The 16,177-nt window shown below is 35.8% G+C and overlaps 1 protein-coding gene across 3 annotated transcripts in view; it reads right to left on the bottom strand.

Annotated features, from left to right (window-relative positions):
- Window positions 1–16,177, bottom strand: part of MAGI3 (membrane associated guanylate kinase, WW and PDZ domain containing 3) — a 279,275-nt gene that overhangs the window by 84,057 nt on the left and 179,041 nt on the right. For all 3 annotated transcript variants that reach the window (XM_082613413.1, XM_082613414.1, XM_082613415.1), the window contains exon 3: window positions 5,329–5,448. In XM_082613413.1, the coding sequence (XP_082469539.1) occupies window positions 5,329–5,448 (120 nt within the window). The remainder of the gene's footprint in view (window positions 1–5,328; window positions 5,449–16,177) is intronic.

The raw sequence follows: 16,177 nt of genomic DNA, 5'->3' as shown, positions 1-16,177 counted from the left end.
GACTATTCGGGTACATGTCTGCATATGTACATTGACAAGGGTTTTTCTATAGTAGGCATCCAGAAAGGGAACTGCTAGGTCAGAGTCAGGTGCATCTCTGAATTTACTAGCTATTGCCAAAATGCTCTCCAAAGGGATTGTATCATTATATACTCTCACCAGCTGTGTATGGGGGTTTCCATTTCCCACAATTATCAGACTTTAAAATTTCTGTCAATCTTATGGGTGTGAAATGGTGGATGAGTGTTCATGTTCTTAACAGAAGCAAATGTAGAGGAATATCTTTGTGATCTAAGGGCAGAGAACGACTTCTTAAACGAAACTTCAAAGCATAAATCATAAGGAAAACCGTGATAAATCTGATAGACAAAAGTTAAGGATTTCTGTTTAATGAAGAAACACAGGACAAGGTTATTAGGTGACAGAATGGGAAAAAATATCTATATCCAATAAGGGATTACTATCTAAATAACTAAGGAATGTCTACAAACTGGAATGTGATTGAGATCCCACTTTTAAAAAATGGACAAAGCAAATGAATAGACAATTTGCATTAGTCCAAGAAAACTAACAAGCATATGGAAAGATGCTCAAACTCTCTGACTATCAGAGAAACTAAAATTAAAAGGAGATACCACTTCTACAACCATCAGATTGGCAAAATTATAAAGCTGGATGATGCCAAGTGTTGAGGAGTACATGGAATCATTACTACATCTGCTACAGAACCAGATCCCTATGGCACTGCTGATGGGAATAGAGACTGCAGAGCTACCCAAAGCTACTTCATCACATTAACTATAGGTATACCTTATAACCCAACAATTGGATACATATTCCACAGACATTCTCACACAGGTCTGTAAGAAGATGTGTGTGAGGATGTTGCAGATTTATCTGTGGTGATGAGGAGCTGCAGGCAATCTGGAAGTCCATCACTAGGAGAATCGTTAGGTAGTGGATTCACAACATGGAGTACTGTGCAGCAGTTAAAAAACAATGAATTACATGCAAATACAGTACAGCAACATGGATGAATCTAAAAAACACAGTAATAAGTGAAAACAGTTAATAACTAATGAGATACATTTAGAACATGGCCCAGATGTAAATACTAAATACATGTACACAAGACACAATATACATTTTGTAAGAACACATGCAAACAAAAACATATACATTAAACACATCAGAATGGTTGCCTGTAAGAGGGAGGTGAATGAGAGCAGGCTATTTGCATAAAAATAAAAAATAAGCAGCTGTCATTTCCTCTGAGAATTCTCCACTGGCCATCTTATCTAAATAAGATATTCCTATTATTTCCGTTAAATGCCTTGTTTTTGTTTCCTTCATAACATCTCAATTTGGTTATTTTGTTTGTTTTTTGACTGCCTTCCCACTAAGATATAGGATTTATGAAGGCAGTATCATTTCAATATTGCTCAGCACAGCATCTCTAGCCCCTCTGATAGTGCTTGGCAAATAGTATGAAAGAAGGATCAAATAAATTAATAAATGAATGAATGAGTCATGGGAGCTAAGCCCAGAAAGGGTGGCTGGGTCAAACTTAGCAGGCAAAAGGAAATCATTAAAGATTCTGAAGGAGAGACACATGACCAGAACTGCACTTGAGGAGGACTAGCATTGTAGCAACAAGCAGGGGGGACTGGTGAGAGGGAAGAGACTGGAACAAATGAGATCAACTGCAATAGGCAGCAAGAGCTAGTCCAGTGAGCCTACAATGAGGTGATGAAAGTTAAAAGAAAGGCAGTAGAAAACTACAGGCCAATATCACTGATGAACATAGATGCAAAAATCCTCAACAAAATACTAGCAAACAGAATCCAGCAGCACATTAAAAGGATCATACACCATGATCAAGTGGAGTTTATCCCAGGAATGCAAGGATTCTTCAATATACGCAAATCAATCAACGTGATACACCATGTTAACAAATTGAAGAAAAACCATATGATCATTTCAATAGATGCAGAGAAAGCTTTCAACAAAATTCAACACCCATTTATGATAAAAACCCTGCAGAAAGTAGGCATAGAGGGAACTTTCCTCAACATAATAAAGGACATATATGACAAACCCACAGCCAACATCATCCTCTATGGTGAAAAACTGAAACCATTTCCACTAAGAGGAGGAACAAGACAAGGTTGCCCACTCTCACAACTCTTATTCAATATAATTTTGGAAGTTTTAGCCACAGCAATCAGAGAAGAAAAAGAAACAAAAGGAATCCAAATTGGAAAAGAAGAAGTAAAGCTGTCACTGTTTGCAGATGACATGATACTCTACATAGAGAATCCTAAAGATGTTACCAGAAAACTACTAGAGCTAATCAATGAATTTGGTAAAGTAGCAGGATACAAAATTAATGTACAGAAATCTCTGGCATTCCTATACACTAATGATGAAAAATCTGAAAGTGAAATCAAGAAAACACTCCCATTTACCATTGCAACAAAAAGAATAAAATACCTAGGAATAAACCTACCTAAAGAGACAGAAGACCTGTATGCAGAAAATTATAAGACACTGATGAAAGAAATTAAAGATGATACAAATAGATGGAGAGATATACCATGTTCTTGGATTGGAAGAATCAACATTGTGAAAATGACTATACTTCCCAAAGCAATATACAGATTCAATGCAATCCCTATCAAACTACCACTGGCATTTTTCACAGAACTAGAACAAAAAAATTTCACAATTTGTATGGAAACACAAAAGACCCCGAATTGCCAAAGCAATCTTGAGAACAAAAAATAGAGCTGGAGGAATCAGGCTCCCTGACTTCAGACTATACAACAAAGCTACAGTAATCAAGACAGTATGGTAGTGGAACAAAAACAGAAATATAGATCAATGGAACAGGATAGAAAGCCCAGAGATAAACCCACGCACATATGGTCACCTTATCTTTGATAAAGGAGGCAAGAATATACAGTGGAAAAAAGACAGCCCCTTTAATAAGTGGTGCTGGGAAAACTGGACAGGTACATGTAAAAGAATGAAATTAGAACACTCCTTAACACCATACACAAAAAAAAACCCTCAAAATGGATTAAAGACCTAAATGTAAGGCCAGAAACTATCAAACTCTTAGAGGAAAACATAGGCAGAACACTCTATGACATAAATCACAGCAAGATCCTTTTTGACCCACCTCCTAGAGGAATGGAAATTAAAACAAAAATAAACAAATGGGACCTAATGAAACTTTAAAGCTTTTGCACAGCAAAGGAGACCATAAACAAGACAAAAAGACAACCCTAAGAATGGGAGAAAATATTTGCAAATGAAGCAACTGACAAAGGATTAATCTCCAAAATTTACAAGCAGCTCATGTAGCTCAATAACAAAAACACAAACAACCCAATCCAAACATGGGCAGAAGACCTAAACAGACATTTCTCCAAAGAAGATATACAGATTATCAACAAACACATGAAAGAATGCTCAACATCACTAATTATTAGAGAAATGCAAATCAAAACTATAATGAGGTATCATCTCTCACCGGTCAGAATGGCCATCATCAAAAAATCTAGAAACCATAAATCCTGAAGAGGGTGTGGAGAAAAGGGAACACTCTTGCACTGTTGGTGGGAATGTAAATTGATACAGCCACTATGGAGAACAGTAGGGAGCTTCCTTTAAAAACTATAAGTAGAATTACCATACGACCCAGCAATCCCACTACTGGGCATATACCTGAGAAAACCATAATTCAAAGAGTCATGTACCAAAATGTTCACTGCAGCTCTATTTACAATAGCCAGGACTTGGAAGCAACCTAAGTGTCCATCATTGGATGAATGGATAAAGAAGATGTGGCACACATATACAATGGAATATTACTCAGACATAAAAAGAAACGAAATTGAGATATTTGTAGTGAGGTGGATGGACCTAGAGTCTGTCATACAGAGTGAAGTTAAGTCAGAAAGAGAAAAACAAATACCATTATGCTAACACATATATATGGAATCTAAGGAAAAAAAAAAAAAGGTCATGAAGAACCTGGGGGTAAGATGGGAATAAAGACACAGACCTACTAGAGAATGGACTTGAGGATATGGGGAGGGGGAAGGGTAAGCTGGGACAAAGTGAGAGCGGCATGGACACATATACACTACCAAATGTAAAACAGATAGCTAGTGGGAAGCAGCCGCATAGCACAGGGAGATCAGCTCAGTGGTTTGTGACCACCTAGAGGGGTGGGATAGGGAGGGTGGGAGGGAGGGAGACGCAAGAGGGAAGAGATATGGGAACATATGTATATGTATAACTGATTCACTTTGTTATAAAGCAGAAACTAACACACCATTGTAAAGCGATTATACTCCAATAAAGATGTTAAAAAAAAAAAGTACACCTGAAACTAACAAAACATTGTAAATCACACACACACAAAAAAAGAAGGGCAGTGCGAAAGCTGCTACAAAGGAAGAAATGACTAGATTTGGTAACACACTAGATGAAAACTGTGAGAAAAAGAAAGAAGTAAATGAAGACTCCCCTGTTTTGAGCTCTTGGTACAGCTAAAGAGAGAAATTATTCTTTTGGATAGAGCACAAATGCATATTTGGATATGCTGAATTCATGGTTAGATACTTATTAAACACCATCTCTAGGCACTGAATATAATATTGAGTAAGAAAGACATGATATCTGCTTTCACAGAGCTTGTGAAAAAGGCAATTATAATAGCTGATAAAGCAATGATGGAAAAGTACAGGGTGCTATGGGAGTACATAAGCTTGCCAGTGAAGAGTGTTAGATAAAGAAAAAAAAAAGATCTAACAAAGAATCATTTAAAAGTTGAAATTGATCTTAAATCAGTACTTCCTAAAATCAAGTGAGTAAAGAGTTATGAAAAGAAAACCAATTTTTCTGTCTTTGTTATTTTCCTCCTCAAATCTATATTCTCTTTTCTCCAAGAGAGGCAAGGTATAAATAGATTTTTTTAATTGTACAGTATTTTTATTTCCAACCACAAATAGAACTCACAAATACTTGCTGAGTTCATATGATGAATGTGAATTACTATGAAGTATGCATACTGGCCAGTTTGAATGATTTTAGTATATTGTTCACAATCAACTTTATAATATAGAATGTGTTTGCTTATTGTTTAATCCCATTTTAATTAGTAAATTACAAATAGCCTAATCAAAAGAAAAATCTCCCAAAGACTGATAGAAAAACTTAAAAAAAATAGTATTTTACTGACCAAATTCCCTCTGAAATAATTCCACTTAATCAGATAGTTTTCTGGGTTGCTGTTGTCAATATTTGAGGACATACCATCATACGTTCCACTTTCTAATAATGCTCCACTCTCTTCCAGTGCTTTGAACTGTTCAACAGAAATGAAATTATAGTCCACCCCTGGTACTTCCCCATCCCTGGGGGCCCTTGTAGTGCCTAAGGAAAAAAAAAAAAAACAACAAGAAAAAAATAGGTTGTAAAGTGCTTTTAAACTTATAAAACATTGAGAATAATAGAAAATTCAGTTTACAGAGAACACATGGGAAACAGACTACTGAATATATTGTATCTTCTAGAGTGATGATCAGAGAATTTTAGGCAAATTAACATTCCTAGGTGAAAGTAGGACAATAAATAATGTAGGATGAGTAAATATACTTTAATAAAATCTACACATGGCTATGAAATTCAAAATTACAAAGATTAAAATGTTAATGTCCAAGAAAGCTTAACTTTCCAAGACACAACAGTTAATTCTTCTTTTAAATCTCAATTATTATTACTTAACATTTGAAGGAGAGATAAGTCCACCAAGGATAGGTTTCATTTTCATGTAGCTACCTTACATATTTTTACTTCCTTAGCATAAATGTAAACTAACATTCTCCTTACTAGAGTTGTAAAGGACAATAAAAAAAGAAAAACAACTTTTAAAAACTCTTACTGAGCTCCATTTTAAAAACTTGAACAAGTATTAATTATGAAATTATTTTAGACTAATGAATAAAGAGCTTAGGGCTTAAGATAGGAATTCACATATTGCTTCTTAGCCATTATTCTCTTCAAGTAATTTCAAAACATTAAGCAGTAAATTGCTTAATGAAATTCACTACAGCAACAGAGCACTAAATTTCTATCTATTAAGGAATTAATGCCAAAGTAAAATGTTTCTTTCAGATCCAAGATATAAATTCAGGTTATGGCAGCATTGCTATATTTTACTGAATTTCACTGAACAAGAATCAATATTTTTTTGAACTGATATTGGAAATATTTCAAATACTAGAGAATACAAAAAAGGGATCCAGGTACTTAGCCTGGAAATAGGGTTAGGATATTGTCCTGCCAAGGATGACTTCCCAAGCCTATTCCTCTATTTATGCTCCCTATTTGTTAATAGCACTCCAAGCCAGAAACCTGTCAGTCACCTTGGGTTCTTCCCTCTGCTCTACATCCTATCACCAAATTTGGTTGATTCCATCTCCTAAATACCTGTAGGATTTATATACTTGTCTTCATTCTCACACTCACTTAATTCATATCATTATCCACACTCAATTCATATCATTATCTATGGCCTGTATTGTTGGCCTCCCAGTGTCAGCCCTTTCTTCTCCCTGGCTACACCCCTTACCCAAACTGCAGCCAGTGACTTTTCTAAAACAATCTTGAGCGAAAAACCTCTAAACCCATCAATGGTTCCCATGATCCTGGCATAAAATCCAGACTCTACCTCTTCAGCTTCTTTCTTGCCTCACGCCTTTCACATTCTAGGCTTTAGCCATAATAGATTTTTTTCCCCCAATTCTTTTAATCTTCCTTGCACTCGCTTAACTCCAAGGCCTTTGTCCAAGCCATTCTTTTCCTTGGAAGACTTCCTATTCCCTTTCTCTCTTACCTCAGCTAACTCCTACTCATCCTTCAGGTACTGGCTTAGAAAGCTTCTTTAGAGAAACTTCCTTGATTCCCATCTAGGGTATGGCAATATGCAGGGACCACGTCTACTTTGTTCAGAGCAATAGCCCCAAGTCTTGGCACCATGTAAGAACCACAGTAGGTACTCAATACAGAGAGTTGTCAAATAAATTAAGTGAAATTTTACAAATGTAATTAGCACAGTGCCTGGCAATATGCTATCATTATTATAAATTAATTCATGGGAAACTATTAATTGTTTTTACTTTTTAGGAGCATTACATTCTATTACATTTTGTAACATGTGAAAAAAATCCACAATGATGATGATAAAATATTAATGGTGACGATCTCAGAAAATAATGATGAAGCCAACATTCTAAGCAACAAAGACTGTAATCAATGAATTTTCCCCCCTATTTTTACCCAGCTTTTTATAAAAATGAGCATTTCTTTGTCTTACATCACACAGGATATGAAATTAATTAGGAAAACATAACTTCCCTTTTTCTTAACATTTTTTCATTATCAAATTTTTGTTTCTCATATACTGACTAAAATTACATTGTTAGATTCCCCAAATCAACAGCTTTTAGTTCCATATTAAGTAAAAGTTAACATTAGAAAATAAATTCAGCAATTAAATTTATGATTAGCAGCTGTGATAGATGGAAAAACATGGCCACCTATTTTGCACCTCCTCCCATCAAGAGGTGGGGCCTGTTGCCTCACCTCTTGTATCTGGACTGGACTATAGTTTGCTTTCAATAATTTAATGTGATGTTGTGCAAGTTCAGGAGTCTAGATTTCCATCTTTGCCTCCTTGGAATAGTCCCACCACCATGTACAGATGTCCAGGCGAGACTACTGAATGATGAGAGAGAGTCCCAACCAACAAACAGCACCAAGGCCCCAGACATGTCAGTGAGGCCAGCTTAGCCCTTCCAACCCCAGCTGAGCCGCCAGTGACTGCAGCCACATGAGTGGGCCCAGCTGAGATCAGTGAACTCATGAAATCATGAGAAATAATACATGATGGTTATTTTAAGCCATTAAGTTCTAGGGTAGTCTGTTATGCAGCAAAGGCTAATTTAAATATTATCTAAACTCTACTATAAAACATAATGACTACATAAAACCCAATTTAAGAGCAAACCATATTATAGATAATACTATTTTAAAAAGCACTGACCCGAGGGGCAGGAGCAACTCTGCATTTTAGTCTGGGATGACTATTAATGGTACAATTTCGAGCAAGCACTTAATCCCTCTGGGCTTTGTTCTCTTTCTGCAACGTGGCATTGAGCAAGATGGTGTTCATGATTCTTTCCATTAACAGACATAAAATGTTATGGGTGATTCCAACATATATATTTCCAAGACTCACAAAGTAGCTTTAATGTTCATTCTTTTTACAAATGTATTATACATTTTCACTTCTTCCCCCTCAAAACATGTACTCTCATACACATAAAAAATTCTCTACCTTCCCCTACCCTACCACATTGCCATCAGCATTCCAGAAAATTTACCTTTCTATTCTCCTGATACTCTATATGTTTAATGTAAAGCTTTGTACATACACTCCAGTCAACACTATGTTTCTCCTTTTTACATAAAAATTCCTCCTGCTTACTTAGTCTCCAATTCCTCTCCTCTCATTCTCTCGTGGGCCCATTCCAATCAGATTACTGCCCCAACCACTCCCACAGAGACAATTTGTTATGTGCATCAGCAGTCTCCACTTTGCTTAACCCAATGGTCAAGTCTCAGTCCTCAAGTTCCTTGGCCAATCAACAACCTTTGATATAACTGATCCCTCCCTCCTTTTTGCTTTATTCTGAAATATACAGAAAAGTACATAAAACATATACATGTATAAAGTTTAACAACTAATAATAAAGCAAACTCATCCAGGTGAAGAAACAGAACATTATCAGGGTGCCAAAAGCCCCTTTGTGTTCCTCCAATCATAAATTTCTCCCTCCCCCCACCCCCAAGGTAACCACCATCTTGACATTTGTGATGATGATTTCCTTTCCTTTTAAAAATGTTTTTACCAACTAAGTAATGCATTTCTGAGCAACACAGCTTAGTGTTACCTGTTTTGTAACTTCATATGAAGGGAATCATATCATATGCATCCTTTTGTGTCCACATCAATACTTGTTATCAGGTTTTTAAACTTCTGCCAACGTGCTAAGTATGTAAAGGCATCTCTGTATTTAATGTGCAGCTGCCTTATAAGATTAAACATTCTTTTTCATATATTTACTAGCCACAGAGATTTCTTCTGTTGTGAAGTGGATGTTCAAGTCTTTTGCCATTTCTCTACCGGGTTGCCTGCCTTTTTAAAATTGTAGTTCTTTACATTCTGGATACTACATTACTTCATCAAATCTAAGTAATCAACAGCTTCTAAAATGCATCATTATTTTATCCCTAAAAAATAAAAAAAAACCTGGCAATTATAATTGAAAGATTTCATGTATTGTAAGATGTATTCCAACTGTAGAGAGGTTAAAATGTGAAATAATTGTGTCAATATTGAAGCATTGCACCTTTTGTCAGGTATATGTGTTGCAGATGAGGTATTTCTGCTAAAATGTGAAACATGCTTTCTTCAGATAGTGCTGTCTGCAAAATATGCACCAAAAATAAGAGAAGATTATGGAGAAAATAGGATAGGGTTGATCTCTGAAAACTTACTGCAATTTTGTAAACAGAGCACTTGGTAAAATCAGTAACAATCCCAATGAAAAATATTAGTACAGTTTAAAAGATATGTTATATTCCTAATAAAAAATACTAGGGTAAATAAAATACTTTGTCTTTAAAAACAATAAGGAAAAAAAGAAATGAAAGGAAAAGGTAGCTTGGCAGAAAGGGGTACATGGAGGGTTGAGGCTACTGAATAACGAAGATAAGGCAAAAGGTGCAATCAACAATTTTAAGATAAAGCACAAGTTCAGATTGAGAAAAGAGGCAAAATTGAGGTGAATAGGCATCATACATAGTAGAAACAACATTCAGCTATGTTTGTATATTCTGTGTTTACTTGATGATACAAAACATTAGCTGGGGCAAATGAAATAAGAACCAATATTACCTCGGTTCAGTTGACATCATTCTCCTACCTACTTAGCAATCACATATGAACTTACCTGCATTATTGAAACAAATGTTGCAGAATAGGCAGTATCTTCTCCCACTCTGTGATTTCTTTTCACTTTTTTTTTTATAAATGGTCCTTTGATGACAGAAGTTTTTCATTTTAATGTAGTCAAATTTATCAGTCCTTTCCTTTATAGCTAATGGTTTTTGTGTCTTGTTGAAGAAATCCTTTCCAAGGCCATGGAGATATTCCATATTCTTTTTGAAAAGCATTACAGCCTTGCTTTTCACATCTAGTACTTTAATGTACTAAAACATTTTTTTTTTGGACTTGATGGGAGGTAGTAGTCCAATTTCTTTTTCTTTCCAAATGTTGTTCAACAAGATTTATTGAAAAGTCAATTATATTCCTCCCTGATCAGCCATGGCACTCTGTCATGGGAATCTTATATAGAAACACCCATATAAGACTGGGTGTCTATCACTGGGCTTTCTACTACATCCCATTTATCTACTGACCATTCCTGTACCATTATCACAGTGTTGTAATTATTATACTGCCACGATAAATCTTGAGATATAGCACAGCAATTCCACTTACCTTGTTTTTTCTATTCATATCCTTTCTATATAACTTCTGGAATCAGGCTAAAAATGCTGGAATTTTTATGGAATCTATTAATCAATTTGAGGAGACCTGATATCTTCACCATATTGAGTCTTTAATCCATGAACAAGAAATGTCTCTCAATATATTTAGATCTTCCTTAATGTCCCTTAATTTGACCTTATAGAGATCTTTACACTTTATACTTATTTAGATTAATTTCTAGGTATTTCAAATATTTTTATGCTATATACATGGTATCTTTTTATAAATTTTCATCTTCTAATTGTTGATAATATAAAAGAATATAATTGGGGGAGTTTATTTGGCCACTTTATCATGATATAATTTATCTATAATAAAAGTCACTAATTCTAACAGTACAATTCTATGAATTTTGGGAACCATTGCCCCCAAAAGTCTCCTTGTGCCCTTTTGCAGTCTCCCACCCTGTGGCAGCCACTGACCTGTTGTCACTATAGTTTTGCCTTTAATAGAATCTCATATAAATGAAATCATACATTAATTTGATTTCAGTAGTGGTTTGTATCTGGCTTCTTTTATTCTGTATGACACTTTTGAGATTCATCCAGTTTGTTGTTAAATATCCTTTTATCACTGAGGTGTATTCCACTATATATATATACACCAAAATTTGATTATGCATTCACCATTGGTGGACATTTGGGTTGTTTCCAGATTTAAGACAGTACTATAAATAAAGCTGCTGTACATTTACAAAGTCTTTGGGTAGATTTATATTTAAATTTATGTTAGGTTTAATAACTAGGAGTAGAATTGCTGGGTCATATGATAAGTGTATGTTTAACTTTATAAGAAAAAGCCCCAAAGTAGATGCACTACTTTGCATTCCCACCAACAATATATGAGAGCTATAGTTGATTTACATTATAGTTTCCATGTAGGAATTCCTTTCTGGAGCTTCTCAGCAAGTCTGCTTTTTCTAAATCCCAAGAAAAATCAGTTGATGGGGAAAATGAGGGAACAAAAGGTATTATGGTTCTGCTGTGAGAATTAAAGCATAATAATTTGAGATAGAGTTGTTACTGGTTTCGACGGAAAGTAAGAGCAGGAAACACTGAAAAGTAGAATCAAATGTTAAAGCTGACATTTTCAGGGACTAGGGCAGAAGCCTGGAGGAGAGCAGCAGTCACAATCTACTCAGTCAGTCTTACCTGCAGCTGTTCCCATGCAGCAAGTGTGTGGTCAGGGCTCTGCTGCTAATGGTGGGTTGTTCTTGCAAATATAATGTTAATAAGTTTATATATATTTATACTTTATATAAATCCTGTTCCAAAATGTTACAAAAATATTACAAGTTTTGAAGGCTAGATAAGGTCTTAAATTGGCAGTTTCGCTATATGATTCTATGTAATGTTTTTAACATTGGTTGGGAGATCTGAATGTTACCTGAACACTATCCAACAAAGTTCTCCTGCATTTTTCACCATTTGTTATTAGCTGTGAGTTTCAGTGCTTTGTAAATACTTTAAGAGAAGAAATGCAAGAAGTGAATGTTGTTGCAGAACACTTCAACCTGAAATCAGAAACTGGTCTAAAATCTGAAGTAAAAGCAATATAGATTTCAATGGCAAAAACAAAATCAGGGCAAGAAAGCAAAATATTCTCATCATTAAAAAAGGAAACAATCCTAGAGAAATAGAAATAAAAACAAAAATAAACAAATGGACCTAATGAAACTCAAAAGCTTTTGCACAGCAAAGGAAACCATAAACAAGACAAAAAGACAACCCTAAGAATGGGAGAAAATATTTGCAAATGAAGCAACTGACAAAGGATTAATCTCCAAAATATACAAGCAGCTCATGCAGCTCAATATCAAAAAAAAAAAAAAAACCCGATCCAAAAATGGGCAGAAGACCTAAATAGACATTTCTCCAAAGAAGATATACAGATTGCCAACAAACACATGAAAGGATGATCAACATCACTAATCATTAGAGAAATGCAAATCAAAACTACAGTGAGGTATCATCCCACACCAGTCAGAATGGCCATCATCAAAAAGTCTACAAACAATAAATTCTGGAGAGGGTGCGGAGAAAAGAGAACCCTCTCACACTGTTGGTGGGAATGTAAATTGATACAGCCTCTATGGAGAAGAGTATGGAGGTTCCTTAAGAAACTAAAAATAGAACTACCATACGACCCAGCAATCCCACTACTGGGTATATACCCTGAGAAAACCATAATTCAAAAAGAGTCATGTACCATAATGTTCATTGCAGCTCTATTTACAATAGCCAGGACATGGAAGCAACCTAAATGCCCATCGACAGATGAATGGATAAAGAAGCTAAATGTCCATGGACAGATGAATGGATAAAGATGTGGCACATATATACAATGGAATATTACTCAGCCATAAAAGGAAACAAAATTGAGATATTTGTAGTGAGGTGGATGGACCTAGAGACTGTCATACAGAGTGAAGTCAGAAAGAGAAAAACAAATACCGTATGCTAACACATATATATGGAATCTAAAAAAAAAAAAATGGTTCTGAGGAACATAGGGGCAGGACAGGAATAAAGATGAAGATGTAGAGAATGGACATGAGGGCATGGGGAGGAAGAAGGGTAAGCTGGGACAAAGTGAGAGAGTGGCATGGACATATATACACTACCAAATGTAAAATAGATAGCTAGTGGGAAGCAGCCACATAGCACAGGGAGATCAGCTCGGTGCTTTGTGTCTACCTAGAGGGGTGGGATAGGAAGGGTGGGAAGCAGAAGCAAAAGGGAGGAGATATGGGGATATATGTATATGTATAGCTGATTCACTTTGTTATACAGCAGAAACTAACACACTATTGTAAAGCAATTATACTCCAATAAAGATGATAAAAAAAAAAGAATAGTGGGTCGTGAACAACAAAAAAAAAAACGAAAACAAGCTTATATGAATGACCAATGGCTAACATCCAATTTGAAGATGCTTTTGGACATACTCAACAATTTTATGAATGTCAATGCAAAATGAAATATATTTTTTCTATGTCTGAATATTTGTTACCAAACAAAAATCAAGACCATCAGATAATGCAATTGATACTTTGTGTGCTTTAAATTTTCATTTCAGGAGTGAAAAATTCAAATATTAAGTATGTGTGGTATTACCTTTCAAATTTTTAGATGATTTTTATTTGGCATTTATTTTGTGTTAATGTTCCCTTCTTTTAAGGTTTTCTGTTAGCAAATGGCTGTATCGGGTTGAGATCATTTAAAAGTGTTATTAAAATCTTGTTATATTAGTTTCTAATAATAATAAACCATTTGATTTTATATTGTCATTTTCTCTCTTTAAGTGCTTGGTGCACTCATGAGAATCCATCCCATACCTCAGTATTTATAGCCATTATTACTGCTATAATGGTCAAGTGTAGCAGTCATTTGGGTCCCAAGGTACTTGGCTCAGCTGGTACTTCATCACAATCAGCCACAGGTTATACTATGATTAAATTGTGATGCCACTTGTCACGAATTACCAGCAACCTACTTCCCACTGGAAGGAATCTGGCTCTGGGCTCAAGCCCAAGTACACAACCAAAACCAATCCTAAGATCCCTTCTTGGAGGGTCTGTCTCCTAGAACTACTACCAGTACCAATTCTGTATCATCCAGGGTCCAAAGAGGAGCAAGAAACTAGATGGTAACTTGAACGAGGACAGCTTAATGTAAAGAATTATCAACTATTTATAAAGAATTAACTAAGAGGGAATAAAAGAGAACTCTAAAGAGTACCATCCTCAAAGAGATGCTCTCAAAGTCTGGGATTCAGACCTTGCTGGAGAAGGTGTGTAGCAGCCCACTGGATGGTAGAGAAGTTTACTGGGTTGCCTTGGGACAGAGCTGGTTCACAATCAGTAGGCTGAGGCTGGTGGACAGGGAACTGTCTGCTGGAGTACCAATGAAGTTCACCAACAAGCTGCCTTGAGTGGTAGGGATGATGTAGGGGGGTGTTTTGGACTTACTAGAAAACCAGCTGGGACACTGGCTAGGCTTGCTACAAACCCACTGGAAAACCACTTACAAGAGATATTGCTGAAATCTGGGAAGCCTGCTGGGGTCCCCACAGAACTCATCAGAAAACTGGGAGAATTCAGCTGGTGCATTGGTGGAACTCATGAAGCCACCTATGAGGGTGTTCCTGAACTTGCTGTTGGGACTCCCCCCACCCCAACCCCTCCCCCTCATCCCCCTCCCACCCCTGCCCAGGTGCACTACTGAACTTGCCACTGGGTAGCTGACTGGTAGAGTGCTGCTAAAACTTACTGAGTGTCTTTTTGCAGGCAGAAGCAAAAAGAAAAAGACACACTGGAACCAGGAAAAGAAGCCTCTTCTTTCTAGTATCCTTCCTGCACACTCTACTGACGAAGCTTACCATTGTGTCAGGTGGTAAGGGAAAAATGTGACAGTATCATAAGCAAGCAAAAAGAGCAGATTTGAAGCCAAGAGGTAGTGAGTAACAAACAGGCAGACTAGTGTTCTGAGAGATTCTATCATGAACTAGTGTTGGACTTTGTCAGATGTTTTTTCAGCACCTATTGAGAAGATCACATGTCTTTTCTAGTCTGTTACTATATTAATCTTCAAATGTTATACCAACTTTGCATTCCTCGGACAAATCCCACTTGGTCATAATGTGTTATACTTTTTACCTATTGCTATATATTGATTTGCTAAAATATTTAAAAGATTCTGAGCCTGCATTCATGAAAAATTTTGATCTAGTTTTTATCTCACTTTAGAATCAGGATAATGCTCAGATCACAGAGTGAGGTTGGGAACTGTTCTAATTTTCAGAGGAGGTTATGTAGAATTGGCATTATTTCTTCTTTAAATATTTGGAACAATTCACCAGTACCATCTGGGCCTGAAGTTTTCTCTTTGGGAAAGTTACAAACTACAAATTTAATTTCTTTAATAGATAGAGGGCTGTTCAGTTCATCTATTTTTTCTTGAGTGAGCATTGATAGTTTTTGTCTTCCAAGGAATTTATCCAATCATCTGAGTTGTTGAGTTTATTGGCATAAAGTTGTTTAGCATATTCCTGATTATCCACTTAACATCTGTAGGATTTTCAGTGATGCCATCTTTCCCATTCTCAACATTGTTGTTTATCACTTTTATTAATCTGAAAGAAGCAGCTTTGGATTTCACAGATTTTTCTCTATCATTTCTCTGTTTTCTATTTTATTGATTTCTGCTCTTCTCTTTATTATTTCCTTCCTGCTACTTAATTTGGGTTTACTTTGCTCTTCTTAAGGTAGAAATTTAGATCATTGATTGAGATCTTTATTATTTTCTAATATAAGTATTTAATACTATAAATTTCCCTCTAAGTACTGCTCTAGCAACATCCCACAAATTGATATGTTGTATTGATATGTGTGATACTTTGTAATTTTCCTTGTAGCTTATTCTTTAACTCACAAATTAGTTAGAAGTGTGCTATTTAATTTCCAAATATTTGGAGATTTTCCAG

This window comes from Mesoplodon mirus, assembly GCF_964341445.2.
Source record: "Mesoplodon mirus genome assembly, chromosome: 3".
Classification (NCBI taxonomy): domain Eukaryota; kingdom Metazoa; phylum Chordata; class Mammalia; order Artiodactyla; family Ziphiidae; genus Mesoplodon; species Mesoplodon mirus.
This window is presented reverse-complemented; position numbering and strand designations above follow the sequence as displayed.